The 22,073-nt window shown below is 41.9% G+C and overlaps 2 protein-coding genes across 2 annotated transcripts in view; both read right to left on the bottom strand.

Moving 5' to 3' along the window:
- Positions 1 to 22,073, bottom strand: part of LOC147021817 (receptor tyrosine-protein kinase erbB-4-like) — a 504,112-nt gene that overhangs the window by 37,363 nt on the left and 444,676 nt on the right. The window contains exon 24 of the mRNA XM_085892208.1: positions 7,485 to 7,582. Coding sequence (XP_085748334.1) covers positions 7,485 to 7,582 — 98 coding nt within the window. The remainder of the gene's footprint in view (positions 1 to 7,484; positions 7,583 to 22,073) is intronic.
- Positions 1 to 22,073, bottom strand: part of LOC147021819 (uncharacterized) — a 389,465-nt gene that overhangs the window by 354,303 nt on the left and 13,089 nt on the right. The gene's annotated exons all lie outside the window — the stretch shown is intronic.

Below are 22,073 nucleotides of genomic sequence, written 5' to 3'. Positions count from 1 at the left end.
AGAGAGAGAGAGAGAGAGAGAGAGAGAGAGAGAGAGAGAGAGAGAGAGAGAGAGAGAGAGAGATGGAGAGAGAGAGAGATGGAGAGAGAGAGAGATGGAGAGATGGAGAGATGGAGAGATGGAGAGATGGAGAGATGGAGAGATGGAGAGATGGAGAGATGGAGAGATGGAGAGATGGAGAGATGGAGAGATGGAGAGATGGAGAGATGGAGAGATGGAGAGATGGAGAGATGGAGAGAGAATGAATGAATGTTTTTTGTTTTGTTCTGCTCAAGCATTCTGATATGGAATGTGATGCATGAAAATGATCGTCCTGAACCCCTGAGTTGATTCGGATAATTAACAACAACTACAAAAATATGAATGAAAATGTATATATATATATATATATATATATATATATATATATATATATAATTTTCAAAGACTTCGACATAAAATATGAGAGGGTTTGCATTCACAAAAGCTATCCAAACATTGAATTTATATCGGTTGACTGTTTGAGTGTCTTCATCCTCTTTGTGATCTCTTTCCAATGGTTGTCTCCAAGTTAATGAGCTTTTACCGAGTTTCATTGATTTTAAGGGCAATGATTAAGCTATTCTATTGCCAGTACTTATTGTAAGATTAACTAAATGCATGGTTCCAGCCACATATTTACACTTTGATTCATGTTAAGTATTTATTGAGAAGAGCCAAATAAATTTATGTGTTAGAAAACATTTCTCCGGTGGTAAACCATATATCTAAGACAAGCATTTGAAAGTGTTATGAATCCTGGCTTTCAAATCTCATTTGAAGTGGAAAATAAATTACAATCAATCAGTGCATCACCCAAACATTCCTTTTAGACATCTTGATTGTCACAATTGTCTGTGTGCATTTATACTGTCATATATTTTGATTACCCCCTGACAACTTGACTCCACGTGATTTGAATTGCAATTGCACCCGAAGAAACAGTTTTCACAGCAATGGTTTCAGAACATGATTCTCTCAACCACCAAAATAGTTATTTTATAATTTTGAAAAAAGTGAGGTATTCATCAAGCAACAATGAAACCTTTAAATTTTGCAATAAATTAAATAACCTTTTTTTCTTATTATTATTCTATTTGAGGAAGAAAATTAAGTCTTCTCTCAGTAGTCTCTTCGAATGTGGAATTTGATTAAATACTTTGGAAAATATACCAGCTTCGACCTTTTGAACAAGGTCATAGCTGTAAAAATGGTTTGTAGCTGTTCAACAAGTGAATCAATGTATTTACTGAGTGGACTATATGAAATGGTAATTATGACTTCCTTGTCAGCATACAGTGGTGAATGTCAGGCTTAGCCAGGCAGTTAGCGAAATATTTTGCCCAAAAACTTTCCCAAGCTAAACCCCAAAATGAGGGAATAATTGAGACCATTAAAGTAATAGTGGAGAGTCATGATGGACTGCGAAAGGATGTTTTAGGAGTCCGAGTTAAATACTGAATGAACATTGATCACAACCTATTCTCATTTTTCGTGTCACTGGGGTGGGGTGGGGTTGAAGGGTGGTGGGTGGGGGAGGGTGATCACAATTAATAGAACCTCATAGGACTATATCAGAAGTGATCAGCAAGAGTCTTAAGTGGGTAAAGTGGCTGACAATCGGCTCAAATCATGCAAGGGAATTTCAAAGTGTCAAAAAATACTCTAAAAATAATTATTTTAATGTATGCATATAGTTGGTTGAGCCTCATAAAGAAGAAAAACAAAAGACAAAAAATATATTCACTAACCAAGAAACTGATGGAAACGAAATGAATTAACATAGACAAAGAAGGTCACACAATAATATGGAATAGGCAAAGCCGAGAAGCGAACGTAGAATTCTTCTTACATTCACTTCTTAAATATATCAAATTCAACCGTCTTTTTGCTATGAAAAAATAAATATTACCTTCACAACAACGAATACACCGCTGAGAACAGGATCTCATCTGCAAAAATAAATATTACCTTAACATTACCTTCACAACAACTACTACACCGCCTAGAACAGGATCTCATCTGCAAAAATAAATATTACCTTAACATTACCTTCACAACAACTACTACACCGCCTAGAACAGGATCTCATCTGCAAAAATAAATATTACCTTAACATTACCTTCACAACAACTACACCGCCTCGAACAGGAACTCATCCGCAAAAATAAATATTACCTTAACATTACCTTCACAACAACTACACCGCCGAGAACAGGATCTTATCTGCAAAAACAAATATTACCTCAACATTAGGCCAAAAAAAAAAAAATGTTGCATTGGCGTAACCCGCCCGACCCTAAAAATTCCGCCGACCCTACGTTTTTTTTTTGTTTTTTTGCTATCGAAAAATTTTGCCTAAAAAATTTGAAAAAAAAAAAAAAAAAATTGCTATTTTTGTTGTTTTGCTATCGTTTTCAAGTATCTTGTTGATTGCGATCACGATCGCAAAAACCCGGAAGTGTTTCGGACAGAACCCGCCGACAAAAAGGGTGGAACTCGAGCCGGGGGAGATTTTGGGAGGGATTTATTAGGAAAAAAAAAAAAAAAAAAAAAAGATCCCGACCGACCGACCCTATTTTTCAGTGACCCGTTACGCCAATGCAACTTTTTTTTTTTTGGCCTTAGCTTCACAACGACAACTACACCGCCTCGAACAGGATCTCATCTAAAAAAATAAATATTACCTCAACATTATACCTCTACATTACCTTCACAACAACAACACTGCCTAGAACAGGATCTCATAAGAAAAAAATTAATTTCCTCAACATTACCTTCACAACAACTACACCGCCGAGAATCATCGAAAACTAGAGGGGGAGCACTCGGTGGAGTGCAAAACCTCCGCCGTCAATACTGCTGGGTCACTTAAGTGAACCTGATATCCTATTCATTGTAGGTCAAAACGGATCAGACTCTACTGAACCACGATTTAATAAACTAAACTAGATCGACGCGCATGTAGAAGTGCCACCAAAAAAAAAAAAAATCGAAATTTTTTTTGAAAAAAAAAGTTGCAAAATTTCTAAAAAAAAAATTTTTTTGGGGGGGGGGTTGGAAATCACTTAAAACTTGTAGAATGCAAAAAAAAAAATTCAAATATTTTTCAAATAAAATCGAAATTTTTTTGAAAAAAAGTTGCAAAATTTTGTTTTTTTTTCTCTAACAAATGTTTTTTTTTGGTTGGAAATCACTTAAAACATGTAGAAATGCAAAAACAAAAATTCAAATATTTTTTTCAAAATGGCCGCCATAGCGGCCATATTGGACTTTGGACCAAGTCCAAAATCTAATGGCATGATCCTTGGACCATACCTAATCGCCCCACCAAGTTTCGTCGAAATCCGTCCAGGAGTTTTTCTGTAATACTGTTCACAAACAAACAAACAAACAAACAAACAAACAAACAGACAGGGGTGAAAACAGTAACCTCCATCCATCTTTGATGGCAGTGGTTAAAAATAAATACTAATAGTGAACGTAGTATTCTTCTTACATCCGCTTCTGACTTTACCTACAACTTGTTCACAACTGTGTACGCAATTTCCGGTTACTTCGGCCTGGATTATGGATCAGCGATCAAATAACGTAAATCACGATTAAAAATTATTTTTTGATGATGCGGGAGATATCTTTATTAAAATCAGTGGAGGAAATATACACCATGTCTGATATTATTTGGGTCTTTCATGTCTCCGACGATGCCTTTATCTCCCGGCATACATCATTCCCCATGACAAAAACCGGAAACAAAAAAAAACAAGCAAAAAAAAAAAACGGAAGCAAAAGGGTCAAAGCCAACGACACGGATTCACAATTGCCAGGGTATTGTGTTGTTTTTGTTGTTTTTTCCTATTCTCTCATGTGCATGCGTTAAGTATGAAGCTCACTGCGTTTGCTAAAAACTAGAATGACACTCGGTAGAGAGCATACCTCCTCCAGGCCAAACAGTTCATATTTTGCATCCCACTGATAGACCAGAGCTGCATTTAAAGACTTGAACCAAAATCAAATTGGCTTGTTCTTGTCCAAAATCAAATTGGCTTGTTCTTGTCCAAAATCAAATTGTCAATCTAGTTTTGTTATAACACGTCCACAACGTTTTTAAATATCATGCTGTATGTCGTTTTTGGACTCATTTCTTAATGGTGAAGAATCACTCTAAAAAATTTAAAATTTTCGTTTCCTGATGAGGATTCAGATCTTCACCAAAATGCAATCATTTTGTCTTTGTCATACACCCAACTTCTCCACCAAATTTCAGCCAAACCCGTCCACAACTTTTTGAGATATCCTGTTTACAGACAGACAGAAACACAAACAAAGACAAGCTTCTGTCCACCTTCATTGGCACAGGAAAATATAACCGATATCCAATCAGGTACATACACAGCAATTTTAGAACTGGCACTCCTCACCTGCAACTGCAATGAAAACAAATTTATACCAGTGGCAGATTGAATGAGTGTTGAATGATGCTGTGCAACATAAAACCAACAAGAAAAAGAGCAATCAGAGATTGCAAACCCTTGACAGGACTTCTTTTGGAGTGGTGTATTTTTATAGGTTTCAGGGTAAATCCTATGTGGCTGCAAAAACATGTGACCTATGACATCATATGTATGACCCTTTTGTTCCTCATGGATAGGCCTCATATGTGTAAAGTTTGCCTTGATCTTTTCAGACATTTCAGAGAAGAAGATTTTTGAAGGTTTTTGTTTTTTTAACAATATGGCTGCCGAATCACGTGACCGATGACATCATTCCAAAAAATTTTGTGGACCAATTTATCTCTAGATGACCCTCAAAAATTTTTATACTGATCGGATGTAGTGTTCTACATGTACAATTATGACGTTTTAACAAAGGCACCTATGATGTCATAAAAATAACCACACTCATTCTCCATGAGGAGTACTTGCTATGTGCCACTTATACACCCATGGCTTCGGAACACTGGTGTAAAGTATCCCATCGATTTGTCCAGCCGTTCTGGAGAAGATTTTTTTTATAGGTTTTAGGGTAAATCCAATATGGTTGCCAATTTTTTCTTCAGCTCTCATACGAGCTTCAACAATGTAACCAAAAAAAAACAAAAAAAAAACGTGTGATCAATAACATACGTGTGAACCTTTTGTTCCTCATGGACAGGCGGTCAAACATGTAAACTTTCGCCTCAATCTGTTCAGCCAATTCAGAGAAGATTTTTGAAGGTTTAAAAAAATAATAATAATATGGCTACCGAATCACGGGACTGATGACATCATCATTTTTTTTCTGTGACCATTTTATCCCTCAAAATTTTTCATACTGATCGGATGTGGCATTCTACATATGCAATTATGATGACATAACGAGGGGACCTATGACATCATTAAAAAAAAAAAACATCACACTCATTCCCCATGAGGAGTACTTGCTTTGTGCCAAGTTTCAATTTTTTCCTTGGTGCAGTTTCAGAGATACAGAGGTAGTTTTTTTTTCCGTTTTAACAATATGGCTGCCACACAATGTGACCTATGATGTCATAATTACCAATAAAACATTCTACACGAGTAGTAGCAGCAATGGTGAAAATTTCGTCTAAATCTGACAAGCGGTGGCGGAGAAAAACACGAAAGTTCTGTGCAGACAAACAGACAGACAAACAAACGGACCCAAATGCAATACCCGCTCCGAATCTTTTGGCGAGGGTAAAAAGTCAATAAACAATCAGCGGTACATTCAAAGTACAAGGGCCCCCATGCCGAATAAATAAATAACAAATCCTCCAGCGCGTGACATCGCCGGGGTGTCTTCAGCGCCCGGCGATGTCGCCTTGCAGCACATGGAGTCAGAATTGGGAGGGAGCGGTGTACAATAATTGATTGATTAATTGCATCATTAAAATAAATAAATAATAATCGTAAACTAATTATTTTCTCTATTAATAATAAACAATTAATAATAATCGGAAAATAAAAATTAAATAATTAATTGCATAAAATAATTAATATTGTTTCTATTAGTCAATTGCTGACTGCAAACCTAAACCACCACCGTTTCATCCGAATCCGTGACTTGTTGAAAATTAAGCAATTAATAGAAAAATTAAATAATGAATTGATCAATCAATAACTCAAAAATACCCTTTATAGCCAAAAACTTGTTCGCTGTCATGTCCAAAATATATTAGCTTCCTAGCTCAAAAAGTGCCTGAGATATTGCCCAGATGAGAAAGAAAATAAATAAGGACTTAATAAATCGCTCATAATTCAGTAATAAATGAATGAATTAATTAATCAAAACAAATTAAAAACAAGGACAAATGTGTCCAAGAGCCGTGTCATAAAGGTTTTGTCTTCACCAGAAGAAGAAGAAGAAGAAGAAGAAGAAGAAGAAGAAGAAGAAGAAGAAGAAGAAGAAGAAGAAGAACAAGAAGAAGAAGAAGAAGAAGAAGAAAAAGAAGAAGAAAAAGAAGAAGAAAAAGAAAAAGAAAAAGAAGAAGAAGAAGAAGAAGAAGAAGAAGAAGAAGAAGAAGAAGAAGAAGAAGAAGAAGAAGAAGAAGAAGAAGAAGAAGAAGAAGAACAACAACAACAACAACAACAACACAGAGCTCTTTTAGAGCCAGCGTTCGCAACGCGACGTGGCTAAAAATTCATTACAGAAAGTCGAAACATCAGCATTTTGATCACAATAACAATAACAACAACAACTTCCGATATTTCGTCACGTGCCTCGATGGAGCCAATAGCAAGACCCGTCATGGAGGCTCCTCGTTCATGACGAGAAAATAGTGTATTTACGAAATTACAACACATTAAATGGAATAATCTTTAAAGAGTAACGTGAACTTTTCGAAACTTTAAAGCAAATGTCCGAATATATTTTAAAGTTAATGATAGACGCTCTCAAAAGGCACTCTCAATGCGAGGATGTGTACAGGTGTTTAGTATTTAAGGAGATCCGGATCCTGTATATGAAAGAGCCAAGTCCAAAAGGTTTTGTCTTCAGAAGAAGAAGAAGAAGAAGAAGAAGAAGAAGAAGAAGAAGAAGAAGAAGAAGAAGAAGAAGAACAACAACGCGGAGCTCTTTTTGAGCCAGCGTTCGCTTCACGAGACACGGCTAAAAATCAATTTTTGCCAAAGCTTGTCCACTTTTGTCTCTAAATTTCAGCTTCGTCGCTCAAAGGATGGCTGAGATATCGCCCCGACAAAAAAAATTACAAAGCAAGAAAGCAAGAAAATGGAGTAAAAACTGAGTACTCCCTTAATTCAGTGCCTGGCGATGACGTCATGCATCGCCTGGATACGGAATTGGGAAGCAGCGGTGTACTAAAACACGGAATTACAGTGCAGAGCTCTGTAATTGTTTCCCAAGGTGGGGGGGGGGGGTATGTGGAAGTTACACAACGTAGAAATTTATGTTCGTAAAGTTCCCTTTGAGATCCTAAGAAATTCCAACAAGTCAGTGAAGGAAGTCACCTGGATAACAAGATATCTCTGAGGGTCTCGAGCCATCCTGGAGAACTCAATGGCCAAGTCTTTAAACTTGGGACGGCTTTCGGCATCGATCATCCAACCTGTGGCAAGAATGAAAATACATGCCAAACCGAGGAATTAAACGATCCACCATTATGACCCAATATAATTGTTCGCATTTCACGCTTTAGTTTTTTTGCTAAATGGTAAAGCAGTTGGAATGGCCCTGGGGCATTGAACAGCAGTGTTTCAGCACCTTGCCTTTGATCAGAGCTCATAAACGTTCATACATGCACAGCCAGATGGCGATTAATGCAGCTCTTACTAAATATGTTTGCACTTTCATGTACAATAAGAATGACATTATTATGACTTACGTCGAGTGTTCAAAAAGTTAGAGAAACAAGACTCTCACAATAATGTAAAACACTCCACAAAAGTATAAAGAGGTCTTCTTCATTTGTATGCAGCACAAGGCTGTGGATGAGGGTGTGGATGTGCCCCTGATGCAATGCCCTCTGCTGGTTAGGGCAGGAATTTGTAATTTGTTCATGGTGCCGGCGATAGCTCGCCTCCTCTTCGTGAAGGCCACCACGGGTTCTTTATCTTCCACCAACTAACGCTGGCAGATGGGAAACCCAGTTTAACGTCCATCCAAAGGATGGCACACACATTGATGGATCACCCTGCCCGTGAAACACCAGCGTGACGCTTTATCGCTGGGTCGGGATTCCAACTCAGGCTCGACAGCTTCGAGACAAGTGTACATACTTCTGTGCCATCCTGCCAGCCCTTAAAAGAGGTGTAGATATCAGTAGAAAAATAGATATGGATATTGTCTTACGAATTAAATGTACTTGCATATTGAAAACTCATGAAGTTGGAAAGTCTTGTGCCTGCTGTGAGTTTCTTCTTCCAATAACGTTTTTATTTCCCCTCATATAATACTCTCAGCAAATTATTCACAAGTATGCAGGATGGAATCTACGATAAATGGATGAGGTGTGTGTGTGTGTGTGTGTGTGTGTGTGTGTGTGTGTGTGTGTGTGTGTGTGTGTGTGTGTGTGTGTCATACTTTTTGTGTCTATAAGTTATGCACGTCCATTAATTAATTACGTACCATTGAAATATTGGAATAATTTTGACCCTTTGGACCACAGAGACCCCTTTCAACCTTTGAAGAACCTTGAAGACACCCAAGACCCTTCAGATCCCGAAGACCCTGAGGACTCAAAAGACCCATAAGACCCTGAGTACCGAAAAGACCCAGATGACACAAAAAGATTCCGAGGACCCAAAATACCAAGAGGACCCAAAAGTCCCTGAGGACCCAGAGGACTCAAAAGGCAAAGAGGACCCAGAAGGCCAAGAGGACCCAAAAGACCCAACGACCCTGAAGACCCATAAGAACCTGAGGACGCAAAAGACCCAGAGGAAACAAACGACACAGGACCCCGAGGACCGAAACAACCTGAAACACCCAGAGGACCAAAAAGACACTGAGGATCCAAAAGACCCACAATACCCTCAAGACACTGTGGACCCTTCAAGATTCTACTATAAATGGGTGAGTTGTGTGTGTAGCATGTTTTTTGTGTCTATTAATTACATATGTCTTAAATATTTACGTAATATTGGAATGTACCTTTTGATCCTTCAGACTGCTGAGGCCTCTTCGACCTTTGAATACCCTTTAACACACCAAAGATCATTAGGACCACCAATGCCCCCAAAATAACTGTATAATTATTATTATTATTTAGGTTCCAAGGCTTCCAGGGTGGAAAAGCCTGGTTCTTTGTTCAGACTAGCAAAAATGCCTGAGGCCGTAAAGACTGATGAAAATTAGGTCCAATGGACCAACGGGCCTACTTGTAGCATAAATGTTTAAGTGTTCACTACAATTCATACAAATTGGGAAAATAATCAAAAGCAAAATCGTGTAATACTTTGCATACTGTTTTGCTGATGAATAGTCCAAAATTATTTTCTTTGAACAGCATAAGAAGAGTTTTATTGAATGCCAATTTTTCTTTCACTCCAATTTCAACAGACTGCGCATTCCTCTTCTAAGTATTACCGAGGAATGTGTTCATTATGTATAATCATGAAAATCAACCGACCCAGTAGAATGAAGAAATAGTTGAACAGAATGTCTCAGTGGAAGTGGTTAATAAAGGACCAACAAAAAAATTATGAGCCGTCAGAAACCCGAACATTCAAGAAGAACAATTTCAACGTCTGAGTTACCCCAAATCAAACAAATCAACCATGTTATGAGAAATTGGAAGACTAGAGGAGTAGTTTAATTTTTTTTTGTGATTTGCAGTCAACCTGGCACAAACAACCTTGGAACAGTCAGACGGTTACCAAGCAACAGGAAATTCCATCCACTATCAATCTGTGACAGAATATTTTGCAAAACAATAACATTTGCATGAACTGGCACAAAACAATTTTACATGTAAAATTAATTTACAACTATGTACAAGAACATACAACGAACTTTTGCACAGCAGGAGGCCATTCCACCCATCATGCCTGTGCCACACCAACCCCAGAAATCATCACCCATCCACAAGCATGCTACCTCCAAGCCCTGCCAATTTCCCTGTCCACCTCTATCTCCAATGCATCGAAGTACCTATTAAATTCCAATTTAAAGCTATCTACGCTTTGTGCAACCACTGCCTTTATATGCAGGGCATTCTACGCGTTAACTATTCTCTGATTGAAAGACCACTGCCGGAATACTATTCCAACTCAACTTCTTCACTTTCAAGCTATGGTGCCTGGTGATATCACTGCGTATTCTGCTGAAAACCTTTTCTGCACTTACATTGCCTCTACCCTTTATTATCTTAAACATCTCTATCAGATCCCTTCGTAATCACCTCCTTTCTAATGTATAGAGACCTGCCACCTTCAGCCACTCCTCATCGCTTCGGAAAACGAGCACTGCGCTGAACCATCTCTCTGGCAGCTATGTCGTTCCTCAGATGTGGTGACCAAAACGGAACACAATATTCAAGATGAGGCCTCACTAAATTCCAATGTAGTGTTAACACTCCCACTTTGATTCATAATTTATCCCTCATAGGAATACAATAAAAAGCCTGTCACCTATACCTATGGATGACCGCCACTGTGCTGTCTGCTTACACCAATATCTAGGACCACCCCCGGATCCTTCTCATATGTGACACTCCAAAACTGTCACTTGCATTACACAATCCCCATCTACGTTGTTATTACCCATCTCAAGCACCTTAAATTTATTTTGTTAAGCTAGATCTGCCAATCTTTTTCCAAATCAATGAAAGTATCTCAACTTTCCTGAATCTGATCACTCCCCTCTCTCCGATCTACCTTTTTCCAAGCTTTGTGTCATCGACAAATTTAGAAAGCTGACTTTTAACCCCACTATCCAAATCGTTGATGTAAATTATTAATAATAATGGCCCATGTACTGATATTTGAGGTACCCCATTAATACATCCTCCCTGGCAAACATGCTCCTACATTCTCCCAACAGCCACTCTTTGCTTTCCTATCATTAACTCAGTTTCCAATCCAGTTAGTAACCCCACCAGCAGCTCCGCAAGGCCTCACCTTAGTTAACAGCCTCCCATGTGGTATCTTGTCAAATGCCATCTGAAAGTCTAGATTGTACTTCATCCACTGCACTTCTCTTCTCTGCCCAATCAGAAACTGCTTCAAACAGCTACAAAAAATTTGTTAAACATGACCTCCCTTTCGTAAATCCTTGCTGACTACTTTTAATTCATTTGAAATTATTCACATGGTTCCCGATGCATCCCTAAAGTAACATCTCCAACACCTTCGTACAATTGAAGTCATTCTAACAGGTCTATAATTCACCGATTCTTCACTGGATCATTTTTTTTTAAATAATGGTGTCACATTTGCTATTCTCCCATCCTCTGGTACCTGTCTTGACTCCAACGAGCTGTTAAAGATATCCACTAACACCACGCTTATCTGCTCTGCCACCTCCCTCAACACTCTATAATGTACATATTGTTACGGATCTGGAAACCATTTGCATTCAACATGAAGATGTCCCAAAAGTCAGTTATGTCGTTAAGTATGTGTGTAGTCAGATCCCCTTACTTTTGTCTAGTGGGAGAATCAAAGGCGTGCATTGCGATTTCTTTAAGTTAGGTTATTACATCTAATAAACCATCCCATCTGCATGACCCCTTCAGCCCATCACGCTCCATCACCACCCACTGGCTGCTCGTACCTTGACTTGCCGAGAGGGGGTCTCGCGGTTCCAGTTCTCGGCTCCCACGAACGTTGTAACTCTTGTACGATGACCTTCGCTGTGCTGACACTGTTACTCGTCGAGAGCGAAGCCACGTGGAGGAATAACTGGGGTCTCCAGGCAGGTGCCGAGGCTCCGCCCCGGAAAGGTGGGCCGGAGGATCCTGTCCAATCAGAGCGAGGTGTGTTCACCAAGGCCCCTCCCCGCTGAGGGAGGTCCATAAATTCCCGAGCACTATCTGAGGCAGGGGTCTTATTGGGGTCCGGTCGAGTTTGCTTTGACTGTGGCTGTAACGGGTCGAGTTTGCTTTCACGGTGGCTGTAAGCAGTCAGTTTTGTTTCACGGTAGCTGTACGGGATTCTGGAGTTGCACGGTGGCTGCTACGAGGAGTTTTTTAGGAAGGACAGAGCGACCCTGACTTCCCTCCGTGGACTCCGATTGTTCACCACCCGAGCTCCGCCACGAACCACGAGTCCCTACGTGCGACTGGGGACCGGCCAACGACCTTTGCCAGGTGCCGCATCACGGAGCACGCCCTTCCTCTGACGGTCAGGTACACCACCGAACTCTGACCCCCAGCTTGTCTCTCTCCATGGCTGCGAGGGTCCAATAAAGACTCTGGGTTTCTTTTCATTTTGTGTGTGTGTCTGTGTGTGGGCCCGTCTTGAAGTAGAACTGAATAAGTGTTTTTGGATCATTGTTAATACTTCTTGCATATTCGCGTTAAGTCTTGCTTTGTGTCTCCATTTACTGGAAATAAAACTTGTTAGAAATGTTCCCAGTTCGTTTCCATCCCTTCTTGAATTGTTCCAGCATGGTTCGGATCTGAGTTTAGGTGGGATTTTATCCCCAATAATCCATTCATTCCAGCCGGCACGGCTTTGGCAGTTTCCGCTCGGCTGCACCCGAACCGGAGTTGGTAGTCGGTAGTTGGAACCCTACCGCAGTCGGTAGAGTGACCCGGTTCGAGCAAGACGTGCCGAGGGCATGGTTTCCCCGGTAGTCGAAATTGCGTAGTTAATTAGGTAAATTGGTTATAGACAAATAGACCCTACGCTACGCGGTTGAGATATTGGCGTCCACGATCGGTTAGACCATGGGTTCTCAACCTGGGGGTCGCGGGAAGGTTGTCAAAACAAATAAACAAACAAATATATTGTTACGAATTTGGGAATTCGATTGCACACAACATTCAGGTTCCTTTAGGTAGTGGGGCAGCATAGCTAATCTAATGTGCATTTAGTGATAAAAGCACCAAATTTGGCACACTTGTAGAAAGACATATTATGAAGCGATTTGGATATTTGGCCACCACAGATTTAGCCTCTGAGGGTCGTGGCAGCCATTTTACAAAATGAAAAAGCCGCTGAAAAGCAGCATGGTGACATTAAAATGGCGACCAGAGGAATTAAAATGGCTAGGGCTTCTACATTTGTGGAACGATTTCATCGTTTATGGGGTCTATGGATGCGCCTCAACGAGTACTACAAACGTATGGGAGCAGACTTTTGAAATTCGAAATTGTGAAGGCGGGGGTGGGGTGGAGGGGAACCTTTTTTTGGGAAATAAATAAAATTTTGTATAATATGCTCGTATAGTCATAACAAGGACTCTAATATATTTATTTGTCATTGCAGGTTGGTGATGGTGGTCGTCGCTTAATAGCAGCCATGTCCAAGAGCTTCAAGTTGGTCGACCCAGAGCGACCTGTTTCAACGTCGTCACATCCACCAACAATGAACTGGAACCTGTGTATCATCTGTCAAGACGACATGAAAGAGACACTGACTCATCCCTCACAGTCCAAGCGAACAGATGTCGGGAGCGGCTACAGTTCCCTGGCCGAAAATCTGATCAGATTCAATGAACCAAAGGAGCTTCCACGTACGCTTCAGTTACGCCGGCTTGACGAAGGTCACAGAATTGAAGCAGTTATGGTTGCGAACAGTGCTGGTTATCACAAAACCTGTCGACTGAAATATAACAGGACAAAAGTACAGAGAGCTGAAAAGCGAATGCTTGTACCTGCTGATGACAGCCATAATACTGATGCATGCAAGCGCATCGTCACTGATGGAGAAGAAGTCTGCAGCAAGCCTCCACTGTCTGAGCTGTCTTCGCTGGCCCCATGTACCCACGAGGAAGCCGACAGTCGAATGCTGCTTCATGTATCTCATGCAGCCCGCCATGGCCACAACAAAATCATGATCAGAACGGTTGACACAGATGTTGTGGTGTTGGCTGTCTTGGTTGTCCAGAATCTGCAGCCAGAAAATGAACTGTGGATTGCATTTGGAACTGGAAAAGGGTTCCGATACCTGGCAGCCCATGAAATAGCAGCTGGACTGGGGCCAGATAAAGCACAAGCACTTACGATGTTCCATTCTCTGACAGGGTGTGACACTGTGTCAAGCTTTGCAAGTCATGGGAAGAAGACTGCGTGGGCAGTCTGGAATGTGTTGCCGGAGTTGACCGAAGCACTGTTGAAGTTGTCATCTGCACCAAGTGACATACCAGAAGAGGTCATGCACACCATTGAGAGGTTTGTCATCCTCCTGTACGACAGAACAAGTCCATGCACAGACATTGACAAGGCACGCAAGAAACTTTTCGCAAGGAAGAACAATGTGGAGTTGATTCCTCCAACCAAGGCAGCTCTGGAAGAGCACGTTAAGAGGGCAGCCTACCAGGGAGGTCATGTATGGGGCCAGGTGTTGCTCCCTGCACCAGAGCTGCTGCCGGCAACCAGCTGGGGGTGGACCAAAAGTGAGGAGGGGCTGCATGAGCCCCACTGGACAAGATTACCACAAGCAGCCCAAACTTGCCGTGAACTGCTGTCATGTAAATGTAAGAAGGGTTGTGTGAATCGTTGCAAGTGCAAAAAGGCTGCACTTGAATGTACTGCTCTGTGCCAGTGTGAGGGGGAGTGCACCCAGAACTAGACATTTCTACTTTTAATTATGAGTTTTTCATCATATCACTGTAACATCATGTGCCATTGAAATGTATTAGGTGGAATTTTGTATTTCTTGAGTAAATTATTTTGTATTTCTTTTGTAAATACACCATGCATTTAACTTTTAATAATTTAATAGAAGCTTCGGGGTGGGTGGATGTTTGGTCATTTTTAGATCATATTTTAGTCAGTTGTTGTTGATGATATATTTCCAGGAATGTTTATTCTTACATGCTTTTTCATTGTCATTTATTTTATGCTTGTTATGTAATTATGTCACCCGCAGGTCTATAGGTTGGACTATAGGTTAGGGTTAGGTTATGTTTAGTCCAACCGATAGTTGAGGGAGTAGCACCCCCCCCCCCCGGGCAGCTTAGCTATAGTTAGGCCTTCCTGCTGCCATGTGGGGGGCCAACCAGTTGGGTGACCCTTTACGTGGTGGCGCGGACTTTCTTTAAAAAAAACATAAATGTAGTAGGGCCCAGAGCGATTTTTCTATTTTTCTCCCCCCCCTCCCTCCCCCCGTAAAAAAACGCGAAAATCGTTAACTGCTATTTTGTAGAGCCTCATTAGTCGCATATGTAGGCACAGTGATAGTTGTCACCGAAGTATAAACGTAGAAGCCATAGTGATTTGAAAAATTTCCCCAAAAAAGGGTTTTCCCCCATTCAAAATTTCGAATTTCGAAAATCTGCTCCCATACTTTTGTAGTACTCGGTGAGGCGCATCCATAGACTCCATAAACGATGAAATCGTTCCATAAATGTAGAAGCCCTAGCCATTTTAATTCCTCTGGTAGTCAGTTTAATGTCACCTGGCCGCCATTTTGTAAAATAGCTGCCACGGCCCTCTGAGGCTAAATCTGTGGTGGCCAAATATCCAAATCGCTTCATAATATGTCTTTCTACAAGTGTGCCAAATTTGGTGCTTTTATCACTTAGTGCACAATTCTTTTGAATATTTGAGCTGTGCGGCGCCACTATAGTCAGTTATGTCAATAAGTGCTTGTTCCCTAGATAGCTCACCTTCCATTGTTTGATGGGCAGAAATCAATTAGATGCACTGTGATTTAATTTAATAGTTAGGGAGCGATCCCAACAAAGGAGATGCCCCTCCCCCTCTTCTGCGAAGAGGAAGAAGAGCCCTCCCGTCCTGAATCACAGGACGTAAACAACTCCCTCCCACCCGCGGTTGTGCGGGCACAGGGGGATGAGTCACGCCGGGAGCGGGGGAAGGGTGGAGGAGAATAAAGAAGAAATCCTCTGCTGTGTTCGGGCGGGCTTTTAGGGAGCTTCGGCTTCTGCTTGGCGAGGGTTGAGGCTTTTTAGTAAGCTTTTTGCTTCAGCTTGGCTCGGGTTCGGGCTTGGTTGTTTCAGCAGGCCTTCGGGTTCTGCTTGGCTCAGTTCGCTTTTTGGGCTCTGCTTTGTTCATCGGAAGAGAGTTAAGCTGGTTGCTCGGCTCGGAGTTCTTGGTTCTCGCTTTGTTCATCGGAAGAGTTTCTTCGTTGGCTGGTTGTTCATCGGAGGAGCTGGTCGGGTTGTCATGGTTCTTCTTCGGCCTGGTGGTCGAGGAGTGTCGGCCTGGTACAAGGGTGCTCGAGCTGGTTCGAGCCTGTTGCTCTGCTTTGTGGCCTGGTTCGGCTGGCTCTTCTTGGATCGTGGAGCTCTTTGTTCTCTGCTTGGTTCCCGGCTTGGTGCGACTCATCGGCCTCATCTTGGAGGTGGTTCCTCGGGGAAGCGACGCATCAACGGGAAGGATCGGCACCTCGTCTGACCAGCACGTGTTCGGAAGCGCGAGAGGATTCGCTGGAGCTCGGGAAGGATCGCGGCTCATGGCGATTGGATGCAACTCACTCTCACTGGAGCCCGGGTCCGAGCAGCTTGAAGACCACATGAGGTGGAGAGGTTCGAGATAGGTTCTGGGTTTCAACTCATCTGTCCTCCAAGCTGGAGTCCGTTATTAAAGGCAGCAGCCACCATTTATTGGGTGTATGTGTGCGTACGTGTGTCCGTGGGCCCGTCTAATAAGTAGGAAACTGTTAAGTGCCTATGTTGTATTAGCTTTATATTATGGAATATAACTCGGCTATAGGTTTTTGCTCGTGTCTTTTTCCCCATCCCCCCATTCATTGCATGCCTGTGTGTGGAAATAAATGTCCCCATTGTTAAATGTCACCTGCTCGTTGTGTCCCTTCCTCTCATTGAGTGCCATGGAGCGTTCGGAATGTTAGCTGGCTGTTTATAAGCTGATAAAACGAACATCTGGTCCGACGGGACTTGGCGATATATAACCGCTCGGCAATCACATACGAAGCGAGCTGCTTAAGCGACTCGTTTCCGAGCAGGTCCCATTGAGGTATAAACTCCTGGCATTTCTGTCTGCGAGAATAATTAGGTATATCGATAATTCGGCGATTGACCCTGTCGCGCGTGGACAGAAGAGTTGGCTGGTTTATGGTGTTAAAAACACCCATAGCTGAGTTTCGGCGTTGATCCGGAAGCTACAACTGGATTGCTCATTCGGTAGGCGCGTGCAGCCGCAATTGGGCTGAGGCGGTCGTCCGCACACCAAACGGGTGAGAAATCACAACAATATAATAAAGAAATTCAGAAATATTTTTTGAAAATGATTTTTCACTTAAATCTCCCATACTAATGTTATAATGTAGTCATTATGAAACAGATTTGAGCAGCAAGTGAAATGTGTGTGTGTGTGTGTGTGTGTGTGTGTGTGTGTGTGTGTGTGTGTGTGTGTGTGTGTGTGTGTGTGTGTGTGTGTGTGTGTGTGTGTGTGTGTGTGTGTGTGTGTGTGTGTGTGTGTGTGTGTGCACGCAGCACAGTGGCAGGTGCTGAAAGTCAATGTTAGCGCTAGCTAACTACTGCAAGGTGGCTGAATATGGATCGGTGGCTTGTCAAAAAACGTCTGCCAGCTCAAGATGCGGACCAAGACGACACATGTGAAGGTGGGCCAACTGTTACAAGTTCAACTGAAAAACGTAAGGCGCCGGCGGCAGATTTGGCCTCCAACAAGTGTCGGAAATATCAGACTGACTTTCTGCAGTACGGATTCACATGCCTAGCCAAAAATGAAGTGGAATATCCACAGAGTGTTCTGTGTTCAGAAGTGCTTGCTCACGAAAGCTTGAAACCAGTGAAATTGAAGAGACATTTACAAACCAAACACCCATCCAACATTGACAAACCATTAGATTTTTTTCGTCGTAAGGAGGGAGAACTACAGAGCCAAAAGACGACTGTACGTGAGCACTCTACAATCCCTGTCAAAGCCCTGTTGGCTTCATATGAAGTGGCATACCTGGTTGCTCAATCCAAAAAGCCCCATACTATTGCAGAGAGCCTGATCTGCCCAGCAGCGATTGCAATGACCAGAGCTATGCATGGTGAAAAAATAGCTAGCACACTTGAGACTATTCCACTGTCTAATGACTCTAATGACACAATGGCGAGGCGCATTGGTGAAATGGCCAACGACATTAAAGAGCAGCTTATTGACCGAGTGAAGAAAAGTGGAAGATTTTCCCTCCAAATTGACGAAACAACGGATGTTTCCAGTGATGCACAGTTACTTGTTTTTGCAAGATACAGCTACAAGGGGAAAATGCACAAGGATATGTTGTTTTGCTCGACACTTGAAGGAACTTGCACTGGTCGTGACATTTTTAACAAACTGGACAGTAAACTGCGCGAGGAGGGGCTAAGTTGGGAAAATTGCATCTCTGTGTGTACAGATGGAGCTGGCGCCATGCAGGGGACAAGAAGGGGACTGGAAGCTAAAGTTTTGGAAGTGGCGCCGCATGTCAAATTCACTCATTGCATTATTCACAGAGAGGCCCTCGCCAGCAAGAACCTCGAGCCACAACTCCGCAATGTTCTCCAAACAGCAATTAAAATGACGAACTTCATCAAATCCTGTCCGGTGAATACTAGACTGTTTGCCACACTCTGCCAGGAAATGGAATCGGAACACGAATCTCTACTATTTCACACAGAAGTCAGATGGCTATCATGGGGGAAAGTTTTAACCAGACTGCTTGAACTGCGTGAGGAGGTTCGCATTTTCCTCTCGGATTGCAGCTCCCCCCTCGCTGACCACCTGACCGACCCCACATGGGTTACTGGCCTTGCATATCTGGCAGGCATATTTGATAAACTGAACAGTCTAAACTTGTCTCTCCAAGGCCCAAATACCAATGTCACGCTTTCTGACAAGGTTACAGCGTTTACTAAGAAGCATGACCGGTGGGCAGCGCGAGTCGAAGAAGGCAGTGTGGAAATGTTCCCTGAGCTCGAGGACTTCATGGACAAATTTGACATAAGCATTCAAACAATAAAATGACTTATTGCTACTCACCTCAGAAGCCTGCTTGGCCACTTCAATAGGTACTTCCCAAAAGACGACACCCCAGAGAGAAACGACTGGATACGCCAGCCTTTCATCACCTCATTTGCCTGACACCTGTCATCGGAGCTTGAGGATGCACTCTTGGACCTCTCCTCTGACCGCACATTAAAGACCGCTTTTGCCTCATCCACACTGGAGGAATTCTGGCTGTCGGTGGCCGCAGAATACCCAAGACTATCAAAGGCTGCAATTGATATACTTATTCCATTTGGATCTACATACCTTTGTGAGAAGACCTTTTCCTCACTGACATTTATCAAGAACAAATACAGATCACGGTTCATTAGAGTTGAGGATGATCTTCGTGTTGCAGTCTCCAGCTTAAAACCAAGAATACAGCTGCTTGTTCAAAGAAACAGGCCCAGCCATCCCACTAACATGAGTAAGTGAATACTATCTGACAATACAAGCCTGTGCCTTTACAGATGTAACTGCTAAAAAAGAATTATTGTGTTCAATTATTGTGAGTCAGTATTATGTGAATTATTGTGTTCAATTATTGTGAGTCAGTATTATCTGAATTATTGGGTTCAATCTGAAAAAAAAGGAAACTGAAAACCCATTGAGAATCGTTATAAAGGGGAAAATGCAAAATGAGATGAATGATAATAGGCTACAAGCCTACAACAGGCATAACTGTTATAAGAACTATGAATGAACTGATTATAATAAGCCTGTAGGGACATTGAAAGGTATTTGCACTGTGCTTAAAGCTGTTTTGCAGGCCCAGCTATATGAGAATGAATGATAATAGCCTATTGCCATCAGCTTGTAAAGCAGTCCTGTTGCCTCCTTCACAATGAGTTGTGCTGTCGGATCTTGAATAAAATTTAAAACTGTACTTAAAGCCAAATTGATTTAGTTTTTGTTTTATTGTTTTGTTTTTTGTATATTTCTGGTCAGTAATGCAAGGTTTGTGTACGTCTGGTAGCTGTCATGTGTGATAGTAACCTTTGTCTGCAGCAGAGGGTCACTCAATCTTCTAGTCTGTGTCCCGTGCATAAATAGGCTACATACCGCTCTTTGCAATTACAGAAGCCTTTTTTAATGAATGTGGCTGGCTGTTTTTACTGTGTTATACATCAGAGTGTAAATAATTAATTTGTGATGCCAATTTAGTTTAGTTTAGTTCTGGTTAGTTTAAACAGCTGGCAGTACCTAGGCATTGACCAATGTGCTCCAGGCACTGTGGATTTTTTTAATGCGCTCCATGACATCACTGCAGTGTGTTTCAAGTGCTAGTCGGGAGGGGGGTCGCGAACCCCAACTTAAATTTTTTGGGGGTTCGCGGCTCCAAAAGGATGAGAATCACTGGGTTAGATGACCCGCCGGCTCGCGGAGTTATCCGAGTGACGGCCTTTAATTCCGGGGAGTTTGGTGGGAGACGACGCAAGCTTTCCTCACCTCGTGGTCATTCTCGCCACCGACCCCCAGCCCACAACAATATTATCCGGTCCAGGGGCTTTATCATCCCTTCATTTTTCTCGCTCTTTTTTCACTTCATCTATTACTACTTGGACCTCTTCTAAAAGCTCTTGCTCACCCCAAGATAGTTACTCTGAGTCATTGGAAGTTCCCTTGACTGTTCCTGTGTAAATGTAGAAGCAAAAAAATATATATATAAAAAGCCTGCTGTCTCACATTCATCATCCACCATTTCTTCTGTGCAATTCCTCAATGAGCCCACACTCCTGTTAACCCTTTTATTACCTACTTAAAGAATGGCTTGTTATTATGTTTAATATTCTAGGCTATGTCGTTTTCATGTTCTCTTTTGGCCTGCCAAAATATTTTCTTAACGAGTCTCCGTTTTCTCCTACATTGACGTGAGTCGGGCTCTGGTCCTGATAGTTTGTATTTAATAAAAGCCTCCTGCATATCCTCAATGACACTACGCATCTCCGTGCTCAACCACCCTTGTCTAATTCTGCCTTTAACTTAATACCTCACTGGAATATGCCTACTCTGCACCGTACACATTTGCTTCTTGAAGGTTGCCCACCTCTCAAATACAGACCTCCCATTTATTAACTTTACTCAAACGAAGGCTCTCAAGTCACTTCTCATATCCTCAAAGTTTGCCATCCTGAAATCCAACAACCTTACACCACTATCCTGAACTTCACATCTCAACAATAGAGTTGAGATTACGATGTTGTGCTCACTTGAACCCAGACTTTCTCCAACCTCAATCTCCTCCACATTATTGGGATAATTACTTAAAAAGAGGTCTAACACTGCACTTCCCCTTGATGGGCTCTTCTACAAACTGGTTTAAAAAGCAATGTTGGACAAGGTGTAGAAAATCCTCACCTGCTCTACCTTTTCCCTGTTCCTGGACCCAACATATCCCCAGCAAATTAAATGCCCCATAATCAATACTCTTCCCTTATCGCTTGCCTTTTTGAATTATTCACATCATCCGTCTTTCCTGCTCTTCCCTCACACCAGGAGTCCTATAAAAGAATCCTACAATTATCGTATTATTCTTGCGATCTCTAATCTCGATCCACACAGAATCCTCTCCATGAAGTCCCTCCTTAATGTCATGCCTTTCTCTCGATACAATACTGTCTTTCATTAAGATTACCACACCTCCTCCTTTTATCTCTTCCCTATCATACCAATAAACCCTGTAGCCTTTATAATTCCCATCCTCCATTTGGATTGCTCACTTATAGCAACTACATCATACTCTTCACCCCTTGACATCAACCTTACTCCTTAGCTTCCAGCTCATCCATATTTCTATTCAAACTCTTGGTCTTTGTATAAGATACCTTTAGTTTTTCTCTTCCATTAACCAACCGCAGCTGCACCAACCCTTCAACCACATCCTCAACCTATCGTCTAAAAAAGTCCCAAATCTTGCAGTCTCCCCCACCCACACTTTCTATTGAGCACCTTTCCACCTGTTGATTTACAA

The sequence above is a fragment of the Eptatretus burgeri genome, chromosome 8 (genome assembly GCF_056783735.1).
Source record: "Eptatretus burgeri isolate ZD-2024b chromosome 8, Ebu_testis_v1, whole genome shotgun sequence".
NCBI lineage: Eukaryota > Metazoa > Chordata > Myxini > Myxiniformes > Myxinidae > Eptatretus > Eptatretus burgeri.
Note: the sequence above shows the minus strand (reverse complement) of the source record. Positions and strands in the feature narration are given on the sequence as shown.